This window comes from Pteronotus mesoamericanus, unplaced genomic scaffold, assembly GCF_021234165.1.
Source record: "Pteronotus mesoamericanus isolate MK-2021 breed Mesoamerican mustached bat unplaced genomic scaffold, CSHL_Meso_final scaffold_45, whole genome shotgun sequence".
Lineage (NCBI taxonomy): Eukaryota > Metazoa > Chordata > Mammalia > Chiroptera > Mormoopidae > Pteronotus > Pteronotus mesoamericanus.
In genome coordinates, this window is record NW_026555317.1 from 4,438,972 (window position 1) to 4,464,115 (window position 25,144).

The window sequence follows — 25,144 nt, forward strand, 5'->3', positions numbered from 1 at the left end:
TTAGAAGCACTTCCTGTGAACAATGGAAGGCCCTGCCTCATCATACTCTGGCTTGCTGATCCACATCTGCTGGAAGGTGGAGAGAGAGGCCAGGATGGAGCCTCCAATCCAGACTGAGTACTTCCGCTCCGGGGGAGCAATAATCTGCAAAGAGCAAAGGTGGTGAATCACGATCAGTCCCCAAGGGAATAGGAAGATGATTCAGGAATCATCTCATCACACTACTGGGCTGCCCCAGAAAAGGACAGCCTCCATGGTCAGTCAGAAAGTAACAGGGTGAAGCTTGGCTTATTGCTCAAATAACCCGTGCCCCCATAGGAAGAGTGTACTGTTCCACCATGTGACTTGGGGTTCAGTCCTGTATTTCCTTTGGCTAATGAAGTGTTAGTGGACATGGCCCAAACAGGAGCTTGAAACGTGCTTTAGGCATGCAGTTGGGCATACTCTCTTGTGCCTCTGCCAACTTTATGAGAAGAACTTCCTTTGAGGAGCTGCTGGCCCTTTAGCTTGGGTCCCTTCATGAGAGATGTGGACCTGACCTGAGCTGTCTGGACCTGCAGAGCTGCCTAACCAAGCCTGACCTACATCAGCTGACTCCCAACTGACCTGCAGGGACACGAACAATACATGCTAATTGTTGTGTGCCCTGTGATCTCATAGTTGACTCTTACTCAGCAATAGCTGACCAATACAAACACCTACATCTAGGAGGAAGTGCTGTTCTTGCCTGGAGTTGGATGTGTGAGCAGGTAAGGCTGGGCTCCCTCTATTCCTGAGTGTGAGCCAGTCAGTCTAGTCAGATCCTTTCTTGAGTTTTATCTGTCAACAGCCACTTGAATCTGAGGAGTTCTTAAATTCATACATACATTATCTATTCTTGTCCCTGAACTTAGCATTTAGAAATTGGTTGTCCTGTCAAATACCTTTGAATTCCATCTAAAAGTAGATCTAGAAGGACTGTGATTCTTCCACTAATTTATCAGATTCTGAAGGGTCTAAGAATTCAATGCTAGAACAATCCAGAAATTAAATTGATTATTTTGTCTTCTTAAAAATCTCTCTACATATTTCTTAACTTACAGAGACAATGGAATTACAGAATAAGAAGGGTCTTTAGAAGTTATCTTATTAAGGCAGACAAAAGTCACCCCATCACTCCTTGAATAGATACCTCAAGGACTGGCACAACCACTAAGAACGTAACAGATTTTATCGCTGAGTACTTCTAGTTGTGAGAAAACTCTGGACTAACTTGGGCTAGAGATCTCAATCTCAGCCCCACCCCCAACCCATATCTCTTCTTCCATATCCTCAAGGCTTGCTTCATTTCCCCCAATTCCTCTAGGCAAATCCTGCTGTCCAATTTTCCTGGGATGCTCATATATGCACACGCCACCTTGAGCAACTTTGCTCACTCTATTTCCCCTGCGTGGAGCGCCCTTTTCCCTCCTCTCATCTCATTTAAGTTTCCCTTTCTTTGATCATGTCTACTAGTTAGTTCCTAGACTCCTTGAAGACTGGCAAGTATTGTTAAACTCAGGGCAGTGGCTCACAAGTTGGGTTATGCATCAGATCACTGATGTTCGTTTATCATTGTAGGTGGTGGGGCTACCTCGGACATGATGAACTAGAATCTGGGGGTGAGGCTAGGTATGATATCCTGACACATAGTCCTGGTCAAAAGCCCCATGTGGCAGGCTTCAGTATCTCCAGGTGAGGAGAAGAGCCCATAGGTTCTTATTTGTTTTCTGATGGCTTGCTTTGCTTGCCTGTGCTGAGCACCACCTGCTAGGCAGGAAGAAGGTCTGGGGAAGCCTTTCTTAGCACAGAAGGTTCTTAGAATATTGACATAGGGAATACTATTCCTCAGGTCAGGTCTACTTCCCAGAGACCAACTTTATTGTGAGGCTTTGTAACTTTCAACCTGTTTGTCATCTCTATTCTATTCCCTACTCCTTCTAAACCCATTAGCAGCAAAGTTCCTAGAAGCTCTTAAAAAGGACTATATTATTGATTGCTTGGGAACCAGAGGCTCGGTAGAAGCAGTAAGACAAGGGGGCTCCCATTTTGCCAAGGCTTTTGGGGTAAGAAGCACCGGTAAGAATCAAGGTGGGGAGGGCTATGGCCAACCTGGGACAACAGGGAGTCCAGGAATCAAGGAATGTCCTCACAGATGGAACCAGCAGCCTGCCCCATGGCCAAACTTGATCTCTTTGAAACTTTCACCCTCATTTGAGGTAACACCTAACTCCTTTTTAAAGTTTAGGGATGCTGTAGTGTCTCTTCCTTCTTTTCTTCCCCTCTGTTTCCCTTCTCTTGATTTCCTCCTCAACCAGCTCCATGTTCTCTTCATCCCAAATTCTTTCATCCCCTTCTCATATGACATCACGTGATTACGTTTCAGAGCCCATGCTAAGAGTGTCTCCAACTCATCAGCGCCTAAGGAATATAACTCCCCACGATGAAATTTGTCCCAGATCAGAATGATCCTGAACCCAGGAGACCACTGAGCTACAGGCCTGTCAGCTAAACTCTGAGCATCTCCCAGGTAGACAGATCATTGTACAAAGAACAGGATAGAGGGAGCTGAGTGAAGACACACCTTGATCTTCATGGTACTGGGGGCCAGGGCTGTAATCTCCTTCTGCATTCTGTCCGCAATGCCAGGGTACATGGTTGTGCCCCCGGAGAGGACATTGTTGGCATATAAGTCCTTGCGGATGTCAATGTCACACTTCATTATGGAATTGTAGGTTGTTTCATGAATCCCAGCAGACTCCATGCCTAGGAGAGATCACAGTATCTAGTCAACATCCATCATTCATAAACACCGGCACCTTCAGCTCCTCAGGTGACTCTTCTGTTGTTGCAACTAGCCTTCTTTCAGACCCTTCATTACCTCCCAAATGGATTACAAGATCAGACCCTTTACCTAATCAACATCCTGGCTTTAGTTTCCCTCTGTTCTGATTGATCTTTCACATTGTTTCCTGACGTACATTTCCAAAGGACCATTTTCATTGTATCATCTCTCTCCACAGCATTTTTGAGATATAACTCCCATGCCATAATATTTACCCTTCTAAAGTATACAGTTTAGAAGTTTTTAGAATAATCACAAAGTTGTGCAACTATTGTCATAATGTAATTTTAGAACATTCTTAACATCCCTAAAAGAAACCCCATACTTATTAGCAGACACTCCCTATTTCCCTCTTTACCCCTTCCTCAGCTCTAGGCAACCATTAATCTACTTCCTGTCTCTATAGCTTTGCCTATTCTGGGCATTTCATGTAAATGGACTCACACTCTGAGGCCTTTTGTGTCTGGCTTGTTTCACTGAGCATGTTTTCACGGTTCATCCATGCTATAGCATGTATCAGTACTTCTTTCTCTTTTATTGCCACATAATATTCCACTGCATGGATATACCCATTACATCATCTTTGATAGACCTCCATTGCCTACAGGTTGACATTTAACTATCTTAGTCTGGCACTTAGATCTTCCGACCTGCCAAACCAACTCATGTTCACCTACCTGGGCTCCCCTATCTCTAGTCTTTTGTCCATGTGATATAATACCACACAGTAGACAGAAGAATCTTCCTGAAGTGCAAACCTGACCTTGCTACGCTGCTGCTTGAAAGCTTTCAGTGGATATTCATAGCTCATATGATTAACCTCTACATTCTTTGTGTGGTCCAGCCATTTGCTCCAGTTTCTTGTGTGCACAAACACATAACACATGCACACATGTGCACATATGTGCACACATAAAATTCTTTCATCGTGTCCCAAATTATTTCACACCTATATGCCTTTGCATATACCATTCCATTGGCCTTGTATGCTATTCCCTACTCTGCACTCCTTCCGTCCCCAGATACTATAAAATAAAATGATACTCATTCTTCAAGGTTCTGTTCGAATATTCACCTTCTCTAAAAAGCCCTCCCTGGTTTCTTAGGTCTATAGCATTCTGTCCTGTTGGCTATTTACCACTACACTGTCTTTCAACATTTGCTTACAGGCCCATCTCTTCTTATACACCTCTCAAGGAAGAGTTGTCCTCATTTCATCCTCTTATTTAATCCTTGTTGCAACATTATTTATTAGGTACTATTATTATTTCCACTTTACAAATCAGGTAACTTGAAGGTCGAAGAAGGTAACATGTCCAAGGTGACAGGGCTTGAAGAGGCAGAGTCAGGACTTAAAACCAAGTCTGACACCCAAGGCCGTTCTGTTTCCTACTATAAATTTCAATTGTCATGACCTAAATGCTGAGCGGTCCAAGAAGTGTTTTGTTTATTAACCTCATTCTTAGTTTCATATTATACTCCTCTCTTGCTTTATCTTGATTTCCTTACTCTTTTATTTAAAATTAGATTTTATCTAGTTGTATTGTTTGTATATTTTTGGCTCTTCCTGGAAAAATATGGGCTATGTATAAACAATACACAAAGCGTGCATGACTCCTGCTGTTTCTCTTTCCATTCCTTGCCCGCCCACCCTGACCCTGCCCTCCCGATTGGCAGGACAGCACGCGGCACCTCACCAATGAAGGAAGGCTGGAAGAGGGTCTCAGGGCAGCGGAAGCGCTCATTGCCAATGGTGATGACCTGCCCATCTGGCAGCTCATAGCTCTTCTCCAGGGAGGAAGAGGAAGCTGCTGTAGCCATCTCATTCTCAAAATCTAGGGCCACATAGCACAGCTTCTCCTTGATGTCTCTCACGATTTCTCGCTCGGCTGGAAGGAGTGGAAATGACAGAGAGCAGATACTCAGTTCTGTTAGTTTGGTTGTCCCATTATGAGCTCTGTGAAAACCTCCTTCTTACTTCTTTGGGTTCAGCCTTAGGATGAATGTTAATTTTTTTCATTCCTCTTCCTAAAGTGGAAGTTCAAAGACTTGATTCCCAAGCAAAAGTTTGCACAGGCTTTTCTCCTTGCTGTCTTCACTCTGCCCTGACCACGCCGCAGGCCTTCCTGAGGGCCTGGCAGGACACATTTACAGTCTAGATGTAGGCTTGTATGTTGTGATCTCACAGAATCTAGTAAAGTCCTTATCTAAATACTCTCTTTCCCAGGGTGCCCATTGAGGCACGATACCTTCCCCTTAGATATTTGGACCTTACATATTACACATGTCCTCAAACTGTAAATGCCCCTAATTAATGAAATGCTTTGCCAGATCTTACTAGCATTCAGCACTGTGAAAAACTAGCTCTGATCTGGTGTGGACATGGACAGAGGTAGTAGGTCCCTGGGAGAAGGAGGGGATGCTGTGAAAAGGCACAAGAGGAGGGCTCAGCTGAGTGCTGCTTAGGATAAGTAGGCCTCAGCCTTGTCCCCCTCCTCAGGTGTATTGGTTGGGAAACTTCCTCCTTAAATAAGGGTGCTTAAAAAATTATTTATTTATTTATTTATTTATTTATAGAGGGGAGGGGGGAGAAAGGGAGGGAGAGAAACAACAATGTGTGATTGCCTCTCACACATCCCCTGCTGGGGACCTAGCCTGCAACCCAGGCAGGTACTCTGACTGGGAATCAAACTGACAACCTTCTGGTTCTCAGGCCAGCACACAACCCACTGAGCCACACCAGCCAGGGCTAACATTGCTTTGACGATTTGGTTTTGTCCAGAGGCCCAGCCCTAGGCCGGGGCCTCCCCATCTATCCCAAGATAGTTTGAGGACACAGAACCAGTCTTCTCATCAGTCCTGGGAATTTCTGGTCCTAGACCAGATTTGGTGTTTTTGGCCTGAGCTCAGAGTCAGGCAAGGGGCTGGATACCTGTGGTCACAAAGGAGTAGCCTCTTTCTGTGAGGATCTTCATGAGGTAGTCCGTGAGGTCGCGGCCTGCCAAGTCAAGGCGCATGATGGCATGAGGCAATGCATAGCCCTCATAAATGGGGACGTTGTGGGTGACACCATCCCCTGAATCCAGGACAATGCCTATGGACAGAGAGATAGGAACTATGAAAACCTTTCTTGTCTTTCATCTGTCTCTTTATGGGACCATTTACCAATGATCTTTAACTACCTTATTTTTCTTTAGTAGCTGAGAAAATTCACCCACCATAAGAATAATCAATCATATGTGTGTACACATCAATTTATTCTCCCAAATGAGACTATAGCTTACTGGAAAGCAAGTAAAATGACTTCTTGTCTTGTACTCCTTGAAACACTCTCATGATGATTCACACTTGTCAATTTGCATCTAGAGTGCACATTCTTTAAGTTAGACTGGATAATTTGTACATCTTTCAGGCATCAAACTGACACATATGTACATGCACTTAGAATGTTAGATCTGAAAGAGACTATAAAAACCAGCCAATTTGAAAAAAATTAACATTCTCTACTAATAAAACTTTTAGTAAACCATAAAGGGAAATAAACTTTCTCAGCATGATAAGAAATCTCTCTTGATCCTACAGCTACATCATAAATGATGGGGAAACATAATACTGTTACTTTATTATTATTATTATTTACTATTGTCCTGGGTGTTAGCCAATGCCATAAGACACCCAATGGAAATAAAAAGTATTATTACCAAAAGGAACAGAATTGCCATTATTTGTACATGATGCGGTTCTTACCTAGAAGACCCAAGAGAGTCAACTGAAAAATGATTAGAGCTAATAAGATGGTTTAGTAAGGGCTGGATGTAAAATAAGTATCTAGGGACAAGTAGTTTACTCTTGTACAAAGATGTTGATCATAGCATATTTTATAATAAAAAAGAAAAATTGAAGACAATGTACAGGCCCAGCAATTGACGAATTGTAAAATAAATAAATAAATTATGGAACCATCACACAATGACCACCATGTGGCCATTCAACATGATGTTTATAACAAAATCAAGTGCAAAGCACAGGACACAAAACTGTCTATGCCCTGTACTTCTTTATTACTGTCTTTATCATCTGAAGTGAAATTATCTTTTACTTTTGTCTCTCCCCCACCAGATTGTTAGCTCCACAATGGCAGGGTCTGTCTGCTTTGTCAGTGTTGCAGTGTTTGGTACATGGTAGGCAGGATTGGAAAATATTTGATGCATGCATGAATGAATGAATGAAGAAATCAACGAATACATGAATTAATATTAGTAAGAAAAAAAAGACAAAAAAGAATACATGTTTGAATGATATTCACAGAAGCTGTCAAGTCACAATTAAAAACTGTTTTATTTTGAAGCTCCCCCTGTTTTCCTGAGCACCTTTCCCTACCAAGGTCACATACTTGTATATTCACCATCACAGATTTGCTGTTGGTGCGTCATGAACAGAAACATTCCGCTATTGATGGAAAGTGTATATAAACTCTAGGACTGAGTACTGTGAGGGAAATGGCTCTTGCTGGATGTACTGGTCATGGTTTGTTCATGCAAACTCTTTCCATCTATCCTGGGCACACTTTTATCCACATGGCTTCCTTTCTGTTATCCCAGTGCAAGGTTCTCCCTGGCCTTTGGCTGTCCCTTTAGTTCTTCTGAGCAGGAACCTCTTTCCTTTTCTACCTTTGAAGTCAGAAAGGGAATGGATCACAACAACAGGGCCACCCACCTGTTGTGCGGCCAGAAGCATAGAGGGAGAGCACAGCCTGAATGGCGACGTACATGGCAGGGACATTGAAGGTTTCAAACATGATCTGAAAGGACAATGCAGAATTAAAGACTGTCTGGCAGAAATCACAGCACCTTTTGGTCCAAAGAATGGTCTGGAATCTTATTAACGGCAGGAAGTATGCCTATTTACACTACTTCCACCTCCCATAGGGCCTGGCATGGACTATGCACAAAGCACATTCTCAAAAACAATTCTGCTGCATTGATGTGCAAATGAGAGAAAGGATCTGACCGAGCATCCTCGTTGCATTCTTGTGCCAGTGCTCAAGTCTGGCTGGCCTCTTACCTGGGTCATCTTCTCCCTGTTGGCCTTGGGATTTAGGGGGGCCTCTGTGAGCAGGGTGGGGTGCTCCTCTGGTGCTACCCGCAGCTCATTGTAGAAGGAGTGGTGCCAGATCTGTTTGGGATAAAAGTCAGATGAATCTAGCAGACTCCCAGTGGGCTGGAAAATTCCAGTTGACATGCCAGTGCTAGGGGAGTATGGCATAGGAGAGAACGCTAAGCTCTGGGAATTTCTGACTAAAGGTCAGAGGTTATATTCCTTCTCAATAGGGCCCTAGACAGGACTCAGATCTGGGGCTAATACTTAGTGTGTTGTTTCCGTTTGAACTTCCCTTCTCTCTTCTGTTTTGTGCCCTGGGAGGCCAGGTCTATTACATCTGCTTCCTTGCTTTCTGGCTTCTGGCTATGTTCAGCTAATAGAAGATACCAGCAAGAGGTTGGAGAATGGGAGGAGCAAGAGAGGTCAGCGCATTTCTCCTGGGGAGTCTGGCTTTCTTGAGCGCACCTCCCATTGGGTGGCCCCTCTTTCAGGACTCCAGCTCTTACAAAGTTTTACTGACATTGACTACCCCCCAACTTTAGGGGTGCAAGAGCTTCTCTCTCTCGCTAGTAGTTGGGTGTCTCAGCATCCCTTTCTGGTTCCCTAACTCTGCTCACACCTCTCAAGCCCCAGCTAAGTACATGCTGTCTCCTGTTGGGAAGTCTACAGATACACCCGAACCTTCCCTGTATATGTGTATTATTGATCTGGCTGGTACTTTAGAGCAGGGTTTCTCAACCTCAGCACTTCGTTTTAGATTGGATAATTCCTTGTTGCAGGGGGCTGACCTGTGCATTACAGGTTGTTTAACAGCATCCCTGGCCTCCACCCACTAGATGCCAGTAGCACCTCTCCAGCTTGTGACAAGCAAAACACATCCCCAGACATCACCAAATGCTTACAGGGAGGCAAAATCACCCCAATGGGGAACCACCATTTTAAAGGAAGCTATTTTTTCCCTCTGTGTCAGGTCCCTCTTCAGTGATCCAGGACCACAAAACAGGAGTTCTTTTGATTTTTTATTTTAGAGGCATTCAGCAAAGAGTGCCAGAATCCTAGGGCTTTGATCTCCTCAGAGGCGGGGCACAGGGTCATTTGATTCCATTGTCCACACGTACTTATGGACCCCTGGCTTTGTGCTAGGATGGTGCTAAATGTGAGAACGGTAGACATGAAACAGGCATGACCCCTGGATCTTAGTTCCAAAGTCTGGAGGGGAGAAAGGCAGGCAAAAAGACAAGATACAAAGACATCTGCATCTGCACTTTACGCCAAGGACAAGGCAGAAGCAGTTCCTTTGCTGGTGGATTTAGGTGAGCCCTGAAGGCAAGGGATTTCTGCGGAGGCTGAGAAGGTCCCCCAAGGCAGAGCAAATGGGCAAGCAGGGGCCCTGGACTGTGGAAGTTTCACAAGTGACATGAAGGAGACAATAGTCAGTCTGAATAAGGTGATGTCAGCATTTCTTCCAATGTGGTCCCCAGGGGCCTTCTATCAGCATCGCCTGCGACAACTGTTACAGGTGCAGGTCCCTAGGCATATCCCATCCCCACCACTCAGAATCTTTGAATGTTGGACCCAAACAGTGACACTTCATTTTATTTCATGTTTGGAGTTTTTATAAAGTACTTTAAAAAAGGATATCGATAAAGTTAAAATTTAAAAAAATATTTCTAAGGGGAATAAAAACCTCCCACATTTCAATTACCAAATAATAAACAGCTGACATTTTGGCTCTTTTTTTCTTCTTAATCTTTCACTTTTAAGTATTTTCAAATTTATAACTATTACTATTTATTTATTTCATATACTTTTATTTATTAATTATATTATTATTAGCCCTGGCTGGGTGGCTCAGTTGGTTGCAGCCTTGTCCCATATACCAAAAGGTTGTGCGTTCGAGCCCCAGTCAGGGTGCATATGGGAGGCAACTGATTAATGTTTCTCTCTCTCTCTCTCCCCCTTCCTCTCTCTGTAAAATCAATAAACATATCCTAGGGTAAGGATTAAAAAATAGTATTATTATACTTTTATATTCAATTTTGTTTCCTGCCACTTTTCAGTTAATATAACATAATAATTTTTTCATAGTAAATATTTATTTTTAATACATTGAATATTTATTTTTAATGCTGATACAATATTCCATCATATATCATCATATACTTAATCACATTACTATTTGTGTGGTCTCTTCCATTTTTATTTATAAATCACCTTGTGATAGCTATCTTTGTGCATATTACATTTTTTTTTCTATTCAGATTGTTTTCCAAAGAAAAGAATTCTAACAGTGGGTTACTGGGCTAAAGAGTACGGCAGTTGTAAGACATTTTGATTTTTATTACCAAAAAAGAGGTTAAATTACTCTTTACTCTAGAATAAGAAAGTACCCATCTTATTCTAACCTGCATTCCGTGTTCTCACTATTAAAATATGAAATAATTTTATAGATAAAACTAATATCTAGTTTCACTTTGACTTTTTTGTTTCAAATGAGTTTAAATTTTTTCATATTTGCAACTTTTTATAATTTTTATTTGGGAAATTATCTGTTTATATTCTTTCTCTGGTGGAGACTTTGTATCTTTATTCATCAATTTGCACTAGCCGTTAATCCTTCACTGCATTCATGAATATTTTGTGTAATTTGTTGTTTGCCTTTTAAATTTGGTTTTATTTTTTACATGCTAGAAGTTATAATTTTTTAAAAATCACATTTGTCATTCTTTTTCTCTATGACTTCTTTCACTAGAAATTTGAGAAATACACTTATTATATTGTATTTTTTAATATTTGAATTTTTATATTTAACTTTTATATTCAATTGCTATGTGTTTAGTAAAATAGTATGAGTCAAAGGCAATAAACAAATATTCCTTAGCCCCCAGATAAGTAATCAGTTATCCCAGAGTAACTCGTTGAGTAATCCTTTTCTGGTATTAGAAGTTTCATTTATCATGTATTTTCTCTTTACCTATGTGCTGGTACCAAATTGTTTTAATTTTTATAACCCTATATTTTAATATTTGGATATGGCAACCCTCCTCATAGTTTTTCTTATTTATTTTGTTCTCACAAAGTTTGGCTTATTTCTTTCTTCAAACATGCCTTATAATTATCTTGCAAAATTAAAAATTGTGACTTTTTTAAGTTAAATTTATAGAATTTATAGAACCAGAGAATAAAATGGTACAATAGTTACCAAGAGTTGCGGGGTGGGGTGGGCAGGGAAATGAAGAGACGTTAGTCAAGGGGAGCAGAATCTCAGTTATGTAGGATAAAATAAATTCCGGAGACTTACTCTGCAGCACGATGATTATAGGTGGCAGTCATGTATTGTATACTTAAAATTTGCTAAGAAAGTAAAATCAATTGTTCTTACTATAAGAAAAAAAAATTCTGTGAGGTGACAAGAATGTTAATTAGCTTGAATGTGGTAACTGTTACACAATGTAAATATTTATCTAATCATCAAATTGTACACCTTAAATATATACAATTTTAAAATTGTGAGATTTTTATTGGAATGGCAATGAGCCCATAAATTAATTCTAGAAGACTTGACAGCTTTACCTTATTACATTTTCCTTTTAAGGCACATAATATATTTTCAGGGGTTTCTTTAAAGAGTTCATATAGTTACTACTATGAATAAAATGTTTTTGTTTGTTATGTCTTTGAATTATACATTGTTAGATATAGACAGATAGTATGTGCCATTTATTGAACATTAAGTATGTTCCATGCCTTGGGAGTATACTAAATATTTACCCAATTCAATCTCCAGAGGAACCCAATGAAGAAAGTATTTTTATCTCTATAAATGAGGAAACTGAGACTCAGAGGGAAGAATTTGCTCCCAGATCTCCCTGTCATTGACTTGTGTCTGTGTTCTTAATGGTTCCGCTGTGTGAAGCAAATGTGATTCTATTTTACCTATTTATCTCCCATCCAGAGTGACTGAATCTAAGATTTAGAGAAAAGTATATTGAATCAGATTTCAAATCAACATTCTTTATTCCCAGTGGCAGTCTGCTCAATAAGCCTCTATTACATTTCAAAAGGCAATCATTGCAAAGCAAGAACTCTCAGACAACTGTCAGCAGAATTTGTCAAAAGACTATTAAAAAGGCTCTATTAGCATTTTGCATAGATGATTTTGTTGATCACAAACTACCATTTAAAAATTGCCCCTTCCCCACATTTTCTTATGCACATAAAAAAAAGCTTCTAGAAACCTCGATAGGTTTTTACTTAGAATTTTCATTAGAGAATCATCATCATCATCATAATGTAGCATCAATGCACTTTCTGGAGGTCATGACAGAGAAAATAAAAAGAAGAGAAGCTATTTGCCTCTGTAGGGGCAGCAGCAGCATTCGAAAGAAGGCATGAGCACTGGTTTGAGAGAAGGCTGTGTGAAAGGATGAAGCTGGAACTAGGCAGGACTAGGTCCTCAGATGCCAGGCAGGAAGTTAGGAACTTGCTGTTGCTTAGTGAGGAGCTACTGAAGATTCTTGAAGAGGTGAACAACAGGATGTGATTTGTTTTTAGAAAGATAAGCTGCGCAGCAATGTAGAGAATTGATTGGGTGAGTGAGACAGGAGGCAAAGAAATCAGTCAGGGAGCCAGTGTAATAGTCCTGTGAGATGCCAGCATCTTGATTGAGTATGGCCATGGGGACTTTTCCTAGAAAAGAAGGATGTGAAAAACATTTTAAAGAAGGATTGACAGGGCACAGAAGACTGTGGGATAAGAGGGTGATGATGATGTATTGCCATTACAATGAGCATGTGAAAGGGGTAAATTCACCAATACCTTCTCCATGTCATCCCAGTTGGTGATGATGCCGTGTTCAATGGGGTATTTGAGAGTCAGGATCCCTCGCTTGCTCTGAGCCTCATCCCCCACGTAGCTGTCTTTCTGGCCCATTCCCACCATTACACCCTGTAACGCACAAGAGGAGCGATGTGAATTGGCTGAGGGCTCCCCTCAGCAGAACTCAGGCATCAGAGGGTTTCTGAAGAAAGAGGGAGACAGGAAAACTGTCCTTCTCCAGGAAACAGAACAGCAGGGGACAAGGGTGAGGCAGACACCAGTGAATAAGGACGTGATAAGGAGAAAAAATGGAGGCTATCTTGTGGGCTTATTGCTCTTCTTTCTCCTCAGACAAAGTCACCTTCTGAGAGAGCAGGGTCCCTCCATGCACTTCCTCTCATTACTTCACACACACACACACACACACACGCACGCACGCACGCACGCACGCACGACTTATAATTGCTCTCCTCAAATACTCTATGCTAACACTTTAAACGCCTAAATCTTCGCTCCCACTGTTTTTTCCATGTGCTGAGTTCTCCGTAGCCTTAGTTGCTTTTTTTATATGAAGTCTTCCCCTTCCTTTGTCCCTCCACTCAGATTCAATCTTTCCCTTTCCTGGTGAAATATTTTGCCTCCATTTCAGCCTGTAATCTCAAATTAGTTTTGGGTGTATCGTCAGAGTAAAAATTGCTTAAAGTCAAGGGATTTGTTTAGTTGCATATATATTTTTTAAAGGTTTCTTCCAAACCTAGCAACCCCAAAGACTTAAGCCAGACATAACATCATTGCATGCCTGATGGATGTTTTTGGTTCTGTGTATTTTTATTTAAAGGATCTTGTTCTGTTATCATTTTTTGCCATGTATAATGTGCATCCACATTTTTGGCCCAAACTTTCAGGAAAAAACCCTTCATTTTAATTTTTTAATTCAATTCTTTATTTATTTATATTTAGATATTTTTAAAAATTTTATTTATTTATTTTTTCAAATACATTTGTCTCTGCCTTCCCCCCACCACTTTTCCTTGCTGTATTTAGATATTTTTTTAAAAAAATTATTATAAAGGAATTTTAGAATTTATTTTTCTAAATTTTATGTAACAAGTAATCACAAAGCACAAGAACAGATACAGGTATTTCAGGTACTACCCATATATAATGAGCATCCTTATTTTTCCCTCAAAAATTTGGGCCAAAAAATGCACATTAAATGCCGCAAAATACAGTATTTAGTCAGAAGTGAGGACCCCGCCCTCAACACACACACACACACACACACGCACACACACACTTATACTCACACACACACTCATACACTCATACCCTCTCACACACACACACATTCATTCTCTCTCTCAGTCACACATACACACAAATAAACACAGCTCAGCAGAGTCTCCGCAATGCAGTGCTTACTCCTAGTGGCTAAAAGCCTTGTGTCCAGATGAACACATACCTGGTGGCGAGGGCGGCCCACGATGGAAGGGAAAACAGCTCGGGGGGCGTCATCTCCTGCGAAGCCAGCCTTGCACAGGCCAGAGCCATTGTCACACACAAGCGCAGTGGTCTCCTCTTCACACATGGTGAGTGTGGCCAAATGAACCTGGGGCTGGAGCACCTTTGGTGTTGGGGGAGAGGAGAACTAGTCAACCAATTGTCAAAAACATGCTGGAGACAGTCTTCTTGACCTAGGGGCCTGACCCCACCTGCAGCCAGGGCCCAGTTCCAGGAGACACAAGGGTGGACCCAGCCTCCAGCCCTTGGCAATTGGGCGTCTTCTCTCTGCTGAGCTGATATGTGCTGAATTGTATCCCCTGTCTCCCCACATTCATATGTTGAAGTCCTAACCTCTAGTACCTCAGAGTGTGCCTGTTTGGGGACAGGACCTTTAAAGAGGTGATTTAAATAAAATGAGGTCATTAATCCAAACTGGTGTCCAATAGGATGGATGTGTTTATAAGAAGAGGAAATTGGGAGAGAGACATGCAGAGAGAAGACCATGTGAAGAGGGAGCAAGAAGGCAGCCCTCAACAAGCCAAGGAGAGAGGCCTTAGAAGAAACCAGCCCTGCCAACACCTTGATCTGGGACTTTCAGCCTCCAGAACTGTGAAAAAACAAATTTCTGTTGTTTAAGCCACCCAGTTTGTTATGGCACTTTAAGCAAACTCATCCACCTGACTCTTCAAGACCTGAAATGTCTACAAAACTTTAATCCAATGGAGAGAATCTTGAAAGACATGAAAGTTAGGAAAGGAGTTGAAAAAAATGGGCAGAATATATAACAAAGGACTTATATAAAGAACTCTTACAAATCCATAAGAATGAGGTAAAACACTCAAAAGAAAAACAAAGATGATGAATATATAACTGTCAGAAAAGGAAATGGAAATACTCAACAATTATATGAAAAGATATACATCCTCACTAGTTATCAGGGAAGAGCAAATGAAATAAGACCATTTTTCCCCATTATATTGTTAAGATTCGAAGTTATATAATAGGTGTTGGCAAAAGTGTGGAAAAACTGGCACTCTTTAACTAGAGAAAAACACAATTTAAATTACCCAAAAGTCCGAAGTATGGAATACTGCCCTAAAGTTAAAAGAAGAGCCAGGTCTATGTTTATGGACTCATGTGGCCAGATTTCTAAGCCATTCTAGAATGTATAGCATAAAACCATTTATGTATGTTCTTTTTAAAACAAAAAAACCCAAGATCAGGTATTTTCCATAGTTTTCTATTTGTGGACATAAACAAGGCAAAAAGTTCTGGAAAAAAGTCTAAGACTGATCACAGTGATTACCTCCAGAGGTGGGAAGGGGCTGGAAGAGGAGGTGCTGGGTTATAACCATAATGTTTTCAGTTTTTACAAAGAGACTGTATTCATGAATAGTTTGTAATTAAAATCAACATAACGTATCATTAAGGAAAAAAGATGTAGTAGTTATAGGGGAGACATACAATCCTAAGTGTGGAAGCCCCTGGGGAGGAAGGGGCAGCCCGAGACAAGAGGAAACAAGTTAACCAGGATGAACCTCACCGCCCCCTGCTGCTTCAGATGGAGAAAACACAGAAGTCCCTCCGCCAGCACTGGTGCCTGACCCGGACGGCTGCTGAGTGAGGAGGGAATTCATTTTTCCAACATCTGCTGCAGGTTTCCTTTTGCGGGGGAGGTTGAAAGACAACATCTGACAAATTTTTGGCACTTGGTGATCAAAGAGAAGCAACAGACACTCAGGAGACAGGAGCAGATGGCCTTCTAGCCGGGGAAGTGCTGGGTGGGAGAGCGTGGACGGAAATGGGAAGGGTCCTAGCTGAGGCGATGGGAAGGCCAGCTTTCAGGAGCCCAGGGAGAAGAGGCCCAAGGTGTGGAAGGAGAAGGTGGTAGGGGGGCAGAGGAAGGCCCCGTGAAGCTTTATTCAGGATGTGAGGCCACAGGAGGGGAAGCAGATGGGTGCTATGGGAGCCTGTGACCCTGGCCTGTCAATGGCCTTATGCCAAAGATGGGCAGTGAAGGCGATGGCCAAAGGAAAGAGGAGCCAGAGCCACAGGCCTGGTAACATCATTTTGGAAGGACTAAGTAGAGACTGGGCAGAAGCTTACTAACAAAAAGGAAGCCCTTTCCTGTTGTGTTTGAAGCACGGTGCACACACCAGGGGAGAGGCACGCTGTGACTACTGAGTCCAGCTCTGCTTCTGTCTCTGTTCATCCTCATGGCCTCCCCTGGCCATGCAGATCAAGTGCCAGCTCTCTAGCTTGGCCCACAGGGTCCATCAGGGTCTGGCCCCGGCCTGCGTCTCCAGGCTCATCTTCCCTCCCACCCCGTCTCAGCCTTCTCATGTGTGGAGTTTTTTTTCCATTCTCTGAACTGTATCACTTCCTCTTCCTGCCAAATTTTAGACACAGGGCCTGGAAGATCATTCTCCCTCCTGTTTGCTACTCCTGTCACCTCTCAGACCTTTGTGTTGAAACTGCATTTTCATGAAGCCTCCCTGGCCAGGGGTCTTTGTTAGTGGCCCCTCTTCTTTGCCCTGCAGCATCTTGAACTTGCACCAGGAATGATCAGCTCTGTATATCCCAGCTCACATGTAGCTCCTAAAGACAGAGACTGGGTCTGCCTTATTCCCCAGTGATTCTTCAGTGTGCCTAACATAATGTCTGGCACAGAGAGGACTCTTAAATGTTTGTTATCAAAATGAATGAATGAATGAATGAATCAAAGGCTGTCAAGGAGAAAGGTTTTCAGAACAACTAAGGTAGGACAATCATTGGTAAGAGGAATCCAGTTCTAAGGTGAAGTGGTGATTGAAGGAAAGCACTCAGCTACTCAAAACGATCCTGTCTCTGGGTCTGAACAACTTCTGGATTGCAGAGAAGATCCCCCAACCTGCTACCATCTTGGAAAAATGGAGAAGTGAAGAGATGTTAGAAGGCAGGAGATGGGCAAATGTTCAATGTTCAAAAGGGAAGGAAGGCAGGTCTCTAAAATCTCAGGTAATCTTGATATGCGAGTTAGTTAGGTTTCCAGAGGCACTGTTAAAGAAAGTATTTTAAAAGAAGCAGTGATTTCTTATTTTTGCTAATTGTTTACCAAGAGAAAATGTTGTCCGAGTAACAGCCCTCTGTTTTCTCTTGAGGACCACGGGGCAGGAGAGAGTGGAAGACATTGACCTTAACTTTGTCTTGGCATCTGACAAGGTCTCCTGTGATATCTCTATTGATAAAAGCAAGTGGGCTGAACAATAAATCAATTAAGCATATTTGTAGCTGTCACTGAAAAGTGTTAATTGATGGATCAATGTCAACCTGGAGACAGTGATATGCCTTTGGCTCTATTCTTGGTTTTTTTCTCATGTGACATTTTAATAAATGAGTTGGATGAAAGTATAGAGCACATGCTGATAATTCCAGATAAAACAGATCGGGGAGAGAGTAATATTAAATATGTTGGAAGGAAGAACCAAAATCCAAAGCAGATTTCAAAAAAACAGAAAATAAGTTAAATCCAATAAGATTAAAGTTAATAGGATAAACATGAGGTTCTGCATGTGAGTCTAAATAAGCAAACTGAAAGCTCTCGTTCAGCATCTGTGAGCAGGACCTGGGAGCCTCGCTGACAGGCAGGAACGCACTGCGGCAGGATGGAGGCGAACCCCGCCTCCGGCTGGGGTCCTGTGTCCAGTGCCTGGGGACACCCTTAATGGAAAAAGTGTGGCGGAGTGGGTTGCATTCACTGCTGATGTGTCAAATTGTACAACTTTTTGGAAGGGGAATTTGAAAATACTACTCAAAGCCTTAAAATGAACATGTATCTTCTGTATATAGTGTACGGGGTAGGCAAAAGTAGGTTACAGTCATGAGTATGTGAAACACAGAGTTTATTCTTGTGTTATTATTTATTAATTATTGTATTATTTTCCATACCAACAACTGTATATATCTTTTGATATTAAAATGTATATGTCTTTTGACTCTACAAAGACACTTCTAGGGATTTATCCACAGTCCTTACTCATGAGTAAGTGGGACGATTTGACCAAGAAGCCAGTTTACCACAGCTTTGTTGAAAATAACCAAAATGAGAAACAACTTTCATGTAGAAAAAGTTATTGAATAAATTGCTTTGTAAATTGATTGCCTGAAACGTCCATACAGTGGAGAAAGCAGAATATTTAATGCAGTGGAAAAGGTACAGCTGCTTTGTTAAGTGAAACATAGCAGTATATTCCTGTTTCCATTTTTGGTAAATAAATGTTTTTTCCCCTTTTAAAAAAATAAGTGTATTTTTAATTTTAAAAAAATGGGGGCTCTTCACATATATTATCTATTTAAGTCTCACAAAAACCCTGAAGGAAGATATCTTTTTTTCCATTTTACAGATTTAGAAACTAAGTCTCTGAGAAGGGAAAGAACTTAGCCTAATGTCTCCTAGCCAGGGAGAGGCAGGGCTGGCAGGCTCCACAGCCTGGACTTGCACCTTCCTCACCACCTCAGTGAGACTCTCATAACTTCTCCATGTTTGGTGTTTTTACTTCTGCTTCTCTGTGTCTCTAGGGCGGTTGGCAGCAAAAGCCCTAAAACAAAAGGGCCTGTGTTCTTGTCTCTTTCTAAGTCTCTGGGCCTCCCCGTTGCCAGGATTATGTCCACATGAACGTTTATAGCCCCTGCATCTATGTCACTGTTTTGCACATAATATGTGCTCAATTAGTGTTGGATGAAAACCCCACCACCTGAGAGTCCCCCTCCCAGACCTGGTCTGCGCTACCCCTGGTATCCTCAGGTTCCCACAGTCCAGTATCATGACAGCTTGGTCACATGGGCCTGATTTAGAACCACGTGGGGACAGTTTTCTCTATACAAGCTGTTCAGCAAACAGTTGTGTAGCCATGTTCTAGCAGGAGTCCGCCTTGGGGGGAAAGCAACCTTAAAAACTAGTAGGTGGCCAAGAGGCAAAGCCACACCTCTGTGACTGTCTTGCTCTAGGCTCGCCTCAGCATTTCTCTCTCTCATGCGTGATTTATAGTTCAAGCCTGCCTGGCTTTTAGTGAACCCTTTTGTCTTCCACTAAGTTCCCCCCACACAGAAAGAGAGTGTTGGACTTTGTTTCCCAGCTGCTGAGACAAGCCACAAAGCAACTTAAAGCTGTCAACAACGCCATTCTGCAGCACTTTGGGTGGATTTAAATCTACTTTCCCCAAGGCGGACCCAGATGAAAAGTGAGGGAGGCGAAGGCGGAGTCATCGCTGCTGGCCTGGAGGCGGAGTTTCCGAGGGGCCCCACGCTGCCCTGGGAACAAGGGTTTCCCCGTGGAGCCAGACTCTCCTGGGCTGTGTCTGTCGGGAAAAACTCTACACCCTCCTCAGCTGCTTGCCCGGTAACTTGTGGCTAGACTGGAGCATGTCAGCTGAACCAGAGCCAAAGGCACTGTGGTTTCCCGGGGTCACGACCGCTTTGCACTGGCAGAAAGCGGAGCGAAATGTTCTGGCTCTGTCAGCACGTACTACATCTGGGCTTCACTGAGGATTTCACGAAGTTAGCAACATAGCTCCCCCCTCCTCCCCAGGGATAGCCAAAACCAAACACATAATGAGTATGAAGAATTGGCTAGGCCCTGGCCAGGTAGCTCATTTGGTTAGAGTGTCATCCTGATACGCCAAGTTGCAGGTTTGATCCCCGTTCAGGACACATACAGAAAGCAACCAATGAATGCGTATCTAAGTGCAACAACAAATCGATGTTTTTCTCGCTCTAAGATCAATAAATAAAAAAATTAAAAAAGAAAAGAACTTGCTCACTCATTCATCTCCTGTCCCCCCTCCCCCAGGCAAATATGAAGATGGATGTTAAATCACCTCCCTGCCGCTCTGAAGGTTTGGCCTTGGAGTCCCCTCCACTTTTACTTTCTGTGACCTTCTCCTCCCTCTGGGTACCCCCTCCCCATGGCCCAGTCCCATGCCTCCTTCTCTGGCCTTCAGTTTCCTCAGCTATGAAATGGAAACCTTCACATCTATCTTTCTCAAGGAGACGGATCAAATAAAATAATGGAAATGGAAGTAATTTATAAATTGTAAATCAGTGTCAGCAAACTAAGGCTTGTTTGTGTGTGACCCATGAGCTAAGAATGGTTTTGACATTTTAAAATGGTTGCCAAAAAGCCAAAGTAGACTGTTCCATGACCCAGGAAAATTACAGACAATTCAAATTTCGATGTCTATAAATAAAGTTTTATTAGATCTGAGCCACACCCATGATTGACTTGCATACTGTCTAAGGCTGCTATTGCTACAGAGGTAGAATTGAATAGTTGTTACAAAGGCCTTCCAGCTGCTCACAAAGTCTAACGTATTGACTATCAGGCCCTCTACAGGAAAAGTTGGCCTATCTCTGCTGTAAAAGGCTGCAAAGACTATTCTTATTATCTTTCCTACTCTTCTCCATCAGAACTTGCTCCCAGGATGTTGTCTGTTGAATATTGGACAGAGTTGAATGAGCCACTTTGCAGATCAACGATGATCAAAAGTTGAATTTATGCCAGTTTCCAAAGACATTTTGGTAATTAGCAGAAAGGTTAAACCCTAAAAGGAAGGCCTCTCAGATGGTGAGACTTCAAACAATAGTTGGGGAAATATTTGGGGATGAGGGCTTTAAATGACATGTAAGCAGCTGCCTGTTGTAATTTGCACACACACACATATACGATCAAAGAGCCTGGTGGAGAGAAATCACTTGACAACATTCCTCTAGTGAAAAACTCTAGCAGGGCCTCTAACTTCGGAATATCTGATCTTGGTTGATATATATTGACTGGTTAGTGGTATTTCTGATCCTCAGAATTCTGCTGTTTGGACCTGCTCTGCAGACTTTTACCGAGGCCTCTCATTCACTCTCCTGGCTCAGTCCCGACCCTCTCCTGGGCTCCAGACACGCAGAGCCAGCCTCCTGCTGGGCGTCTACAACCCCTGCCCCTGGGCCCTCATCTCCACCTCCACGAATGCTTTCCGGGTCACCTCCCTCTAAACCAGAATTGCCCCTCAGTGAAGTGCACAACCTTCCCTGGAGCCCACACCCTGATGCCTCCCTCCTCCCCCCGCCCCAATTCCCAGGATATCTTATTTCTACCTCCACACCACCCTGCACGGCCACCCCCAGACCACTGTGTACGGTGGTAGCACTCTTGCCCCGCTTCAGTTCACTCTCCTCACAGCTGCCGGAGCAGCCCCTTCAAAAGGCAAATCTCGTGCTGTCACCTTCCTGTGGTTCCCCATGCCCAACGCTTTAGTGTAATATATGAAGCCCTGATAATCCAGCCCTGTCCTCCCCTCTGACTTAGTTCTCCCTGCTTCCTGCCTGGAAGTCTAAGTTCAGTAGAGTTGAGCTACTTAAAGAATCCCAAAGACCGTGCTCCCTCTCTACCTGGACTACACCAACTCCAGGACCCAGCTCAGACACCCCTTCCCTCAGGAACCTTCCCTGATAACTGCTGGGTTGGGTGGAAGGCTCCTCCTAGAGACCATTGCACATTTATTTATTCCATGGTTCTCACCTGTTTTTCTGCCTCTCCCAATGATTGCAGAAGTCCCTATATTCTTCCTAAGGAGTTGGGACGGTGTCTGGCACATAGTGAGTACTCAGTAAATGTTGATGGAATGAACAAGGGGAAGGAGGAGAGAAATCGCGCTTCGAGGTCAAGATGTCATGCTGCCCATCTTGGTTTCCCAGGTCTGGCACGTAGAATCTCTGTGCTTGTTACAGTTTCTCTGGCACCCATTCTTCTCTGTCACAAGCTGGGAAGCTCTCTTTTCAGCCCAAGGGATAACCTTGAAGTCTAAACCCATTTAAAAAATAAAAGCAAGCACTCAGGGCCTCCCTAAGCAAAGTGTGGTCTCAGACCTGCAGCCTCAGCATCACTTGGGAGCTTATTAGGAATGCAAATTAGTGGACCCTGCCCCCACCTCTCAGTTTCCTGAATCGGAATCTGGGGTAGGGTGTAGGGCAGTCTGTGTTTTAACAAGCCCTCCAGGTGTTTTTTTGGTTTTGGGTTTTGTTGTTGTTGTTGTTGTTTTGTTTTGTTTTTAGAGAGAGAGGGAGGAAGGGAGAGGGAGGGAGAGAAACATTGATGTGAGAGAGAAACATCGACCCATTGCCTTTTGTATGCGTCCTGAATCCACAACCCAGGCATGTGTCCTGACTGGGAATCGAACCGGCAACCTTTCCCTTCACAGGACAATGCTCAACCAACTGAACCATACCAGTCAGGGCTCCAGGTGATTCTTAAAGTTTGAGCAATTAGCATCAGGCCCTAATAGGGCTGAGCTGAGCATTTTATACATGTATCATCTCATTTAATCCTCACAACAGCACTGCCAAATAGGTAGTATTACTACTGCTCCCATTTTACAGGAGAGCAAATTGAAATAACTCAGTAAATTTGGTGGCCCGCAGCCTGCTCTCAAGGCCTGCACCACTAAACCACCTGCCTCGGCCATGAAGAGATGTTAGCAACTTTGATCACAAAGTGGAAATTACCAGGCTAAAATTACCGCTTGCCCATTAGACATCCCTATGCAGAGGATAATCCAAAACTGAACCCTCCCCTACCATCAGCGCGGGTGAGCCTCCTGGGTTTGCTGCCCTTCCCCTCGGCCCGGCCCTCGGTCTCATTTCCCTCTTAGTTATTTGTGTGCGCGCGCGCGCGCATGGGAGGGGTGGGAGTAGTGGATTGGCAGGTGGTTTCACAGCTGGGTGTGTATCTTGGGCAAGTTGCTTTACTTCTCCAGGCCTCAATGTCCTCATCAGAGAGCGAAGGAGATGGCCCTAAATCTGCTTGATGCCACAGAGCACTTGTTCCTACCCCACCCCTGACCTTCGATGCCCCACCCCGGCCCCATGACCCCAGAGCCTTCAAGGACTAAGGAAAGTTTCTGGTTACCTCAGCCAAGCACAAATCAGAAGATAGCGAGGCCCACAGAGGACTGAAGAAAATGCATTCTTATTCCCAACCCAGACATCTCACAGACACTGGGACCATCATTAGCTTTGATTCAAAGACCCTCAAAAGAAGCGGGTTTTTTGGAAAGCATCTGCTCACCTAAAACAGTCCCGCAGACATTCAGAGCTGTGACAAAGGACATGAGAGTGTAGATCTGCACTGTCCCTGGTCCGCAGGATGAGTGGACAGCACAGGTGTAATATCCCACCCATCACCCAGTTACAAGGGCAGGGAGCACCCATCCAGCCTGGAAAAGCCCATGCCCCAGAATGTCCCCTGGCCAGAAAGGCCTTTTCCTGGCAGGCATCACTGTCCACTGAGGGCCTTGACGTGTGTGACCTGGGCCAGCCTCACGTCCCAGGAACCAGGCCAATGGAAGCGCCTCCTGCAGCCCAGGGGGCCAGGCAGCCCCAGGAAGGAAGAGCCCGCAGAAGCTGCACTGTACTCACCGACTGTATGAGAGGTCCTTCTCTCAGTGACTGAGGGCTGGTGTGTCTTTGGCAAAAATACCAGAGCAATATAAAACCCCAGAGGCGGATCTTCTTTAAACAGAGTCCCTAAAAAGGCCAGCTGACGGTGTGTTAGCAATATTACCATATAAGGCGGTTTTTTCAATAAATCGGCCTTGGGGGGAGGGGAAGGGGGGCTGGGTAGAGTGAATTATCATTAGAAAAATGTATGCAAAAGGACTTGAGTGGCAACGTCCCTGGTGCTGGTGGATTTGTTCCTTTTATGTTGTACTCACATAAACACATCTTACACCAGGCCTTATAAGCTGCCCAGAGTGAGGCCAGATGCAGCTCAGCTCCTGGAGAAAGAACCATACCAAGAATGGCAGTGGGCCTCCTCCCTCCACGCCTCCCTTCCCCAGGCCCTGATGCCTGCCATTCTGGGTCAGCCGGGGACACCTGCGCAGTGACACCACAGCGCATGCAGTTGCGCCTGGCACTCTGCAAGTCCGGGGCAGCTCAACGCTAAAGGGAAACGCCATCCACGCCTGGGAAAGAAATCCCTGTGTCCTGCTCACCTGCTGCCCCTCACACAAGCTTCTGAGCCCTGGGCTGAGTCACTTGGGGGCCCAGGACACCTTACGCTGCTTCTGGAACTTCACTGCCTCCTACCTTTCCTTTCTGGATTCCCTCTACCAGCCCCTAAGTACAGGAAATTACAGACTAAGGGAGCTACCTTAAGGTTGAGGCATACCTAGCAAGACTCAGAAGCCTGCAGAATTTTCCACAGCCCTGTGGTTCTTGCCTTTTTTTTTTTTTTTTTTTGTAATTCATCTATCCTCCCTGGGTAACTGTTGCATTTCCCACTTTATCAGCTACCTGCTCTGTGGCAACTGCCTTTGATTTCGTATCCCCAGTCCCAATACCTCGTGCCTGACCCAGACTAAAATCACCGACTGCCCAATGGACATCCCCATTCAGAGGATGCTCCAAAACTGAATGCTGCCCTCCCATCAGTGCAGGTGAGCCTCCTGGGTTCTCTACCTCAGAGCCTTTCCCCTCGGCCTGTATGCTAGAAGCCCCTGAGTCAGTCTGACTCCTTGCTCCCCTTCATGTTCCACAACCTCCTGGACAGCTGCCCTGGTGGCCGCCCCTCGGAAATGCCCCTCAGCTCTGCGTCCTCCCTTCTGCCTCTCTGGTCCATCCTTGCTGGCCCTGTCCTGCTTCCTGCTCTGGTCCTGTCTGTCTTGGAGCCACCATAGCTCCCTGACTGGCCTTCCTGACTCTGCCCCTTCTTGAAACCCAGTAGTTCCCCAAGTGCGGTCTCCAGGCCCAGTGGAAGGCAGCAGCAAGGCCTGGGACAGTTTTAGGAACAGGCTCTCAGACCTCACCAGGATGGACTGAATCAGAAATCCTGGG

The 25,144-nt window shown here is 43.8% G+C and overlaps 1 protein-coding gene across 2 annotated transcripts; it reads right to left on the reverse strand.

Annotated features, from left to right (window-relative positions):
• On the reverse strand, positions 1-23,746 carry ACTG2 (actin gamma 2, smooth muscle). Of its 2 annotated transcripts, XM_054593544.1 has the most exons (9): positions 23,726-23,746; positions 14,244-14,405; positions 12,782-12,910; positions 7,928-8,038; positions 7,580-7,664; positions 5,796-5,957; positions 4,561-4,752; positions 2,603-2,784; positions 1-144 (listed from the first exon to the last, which is right to left on the reverse strand). In XM_054593544.1, exons 2-9 carry the CDS (start codon positions 14,367-14,369, stop codon positions 1-3), a joined length of 1,131 nt encoding a protein of 376 aa, XP_054449519.1. In that variant the 5' UTR covers positions 14,370-14,405; positions 23,726-23,746. The 2 variants fall into 2 exon arrangements, with proteins under 2 accessions (XP_054449519.1, XP_054449520.1); XM_054593545.1 differs by lacking the exons at positions 7,928-8,038; positions 12,782-12,910; positions 14,244-14,405; positions 23,726-23,746 and having other exon boundaries at positions 7,633-7,645.
• Between the last annotated feature and the right edge of the window lie 1,398 nt (positions 23,747-25,144).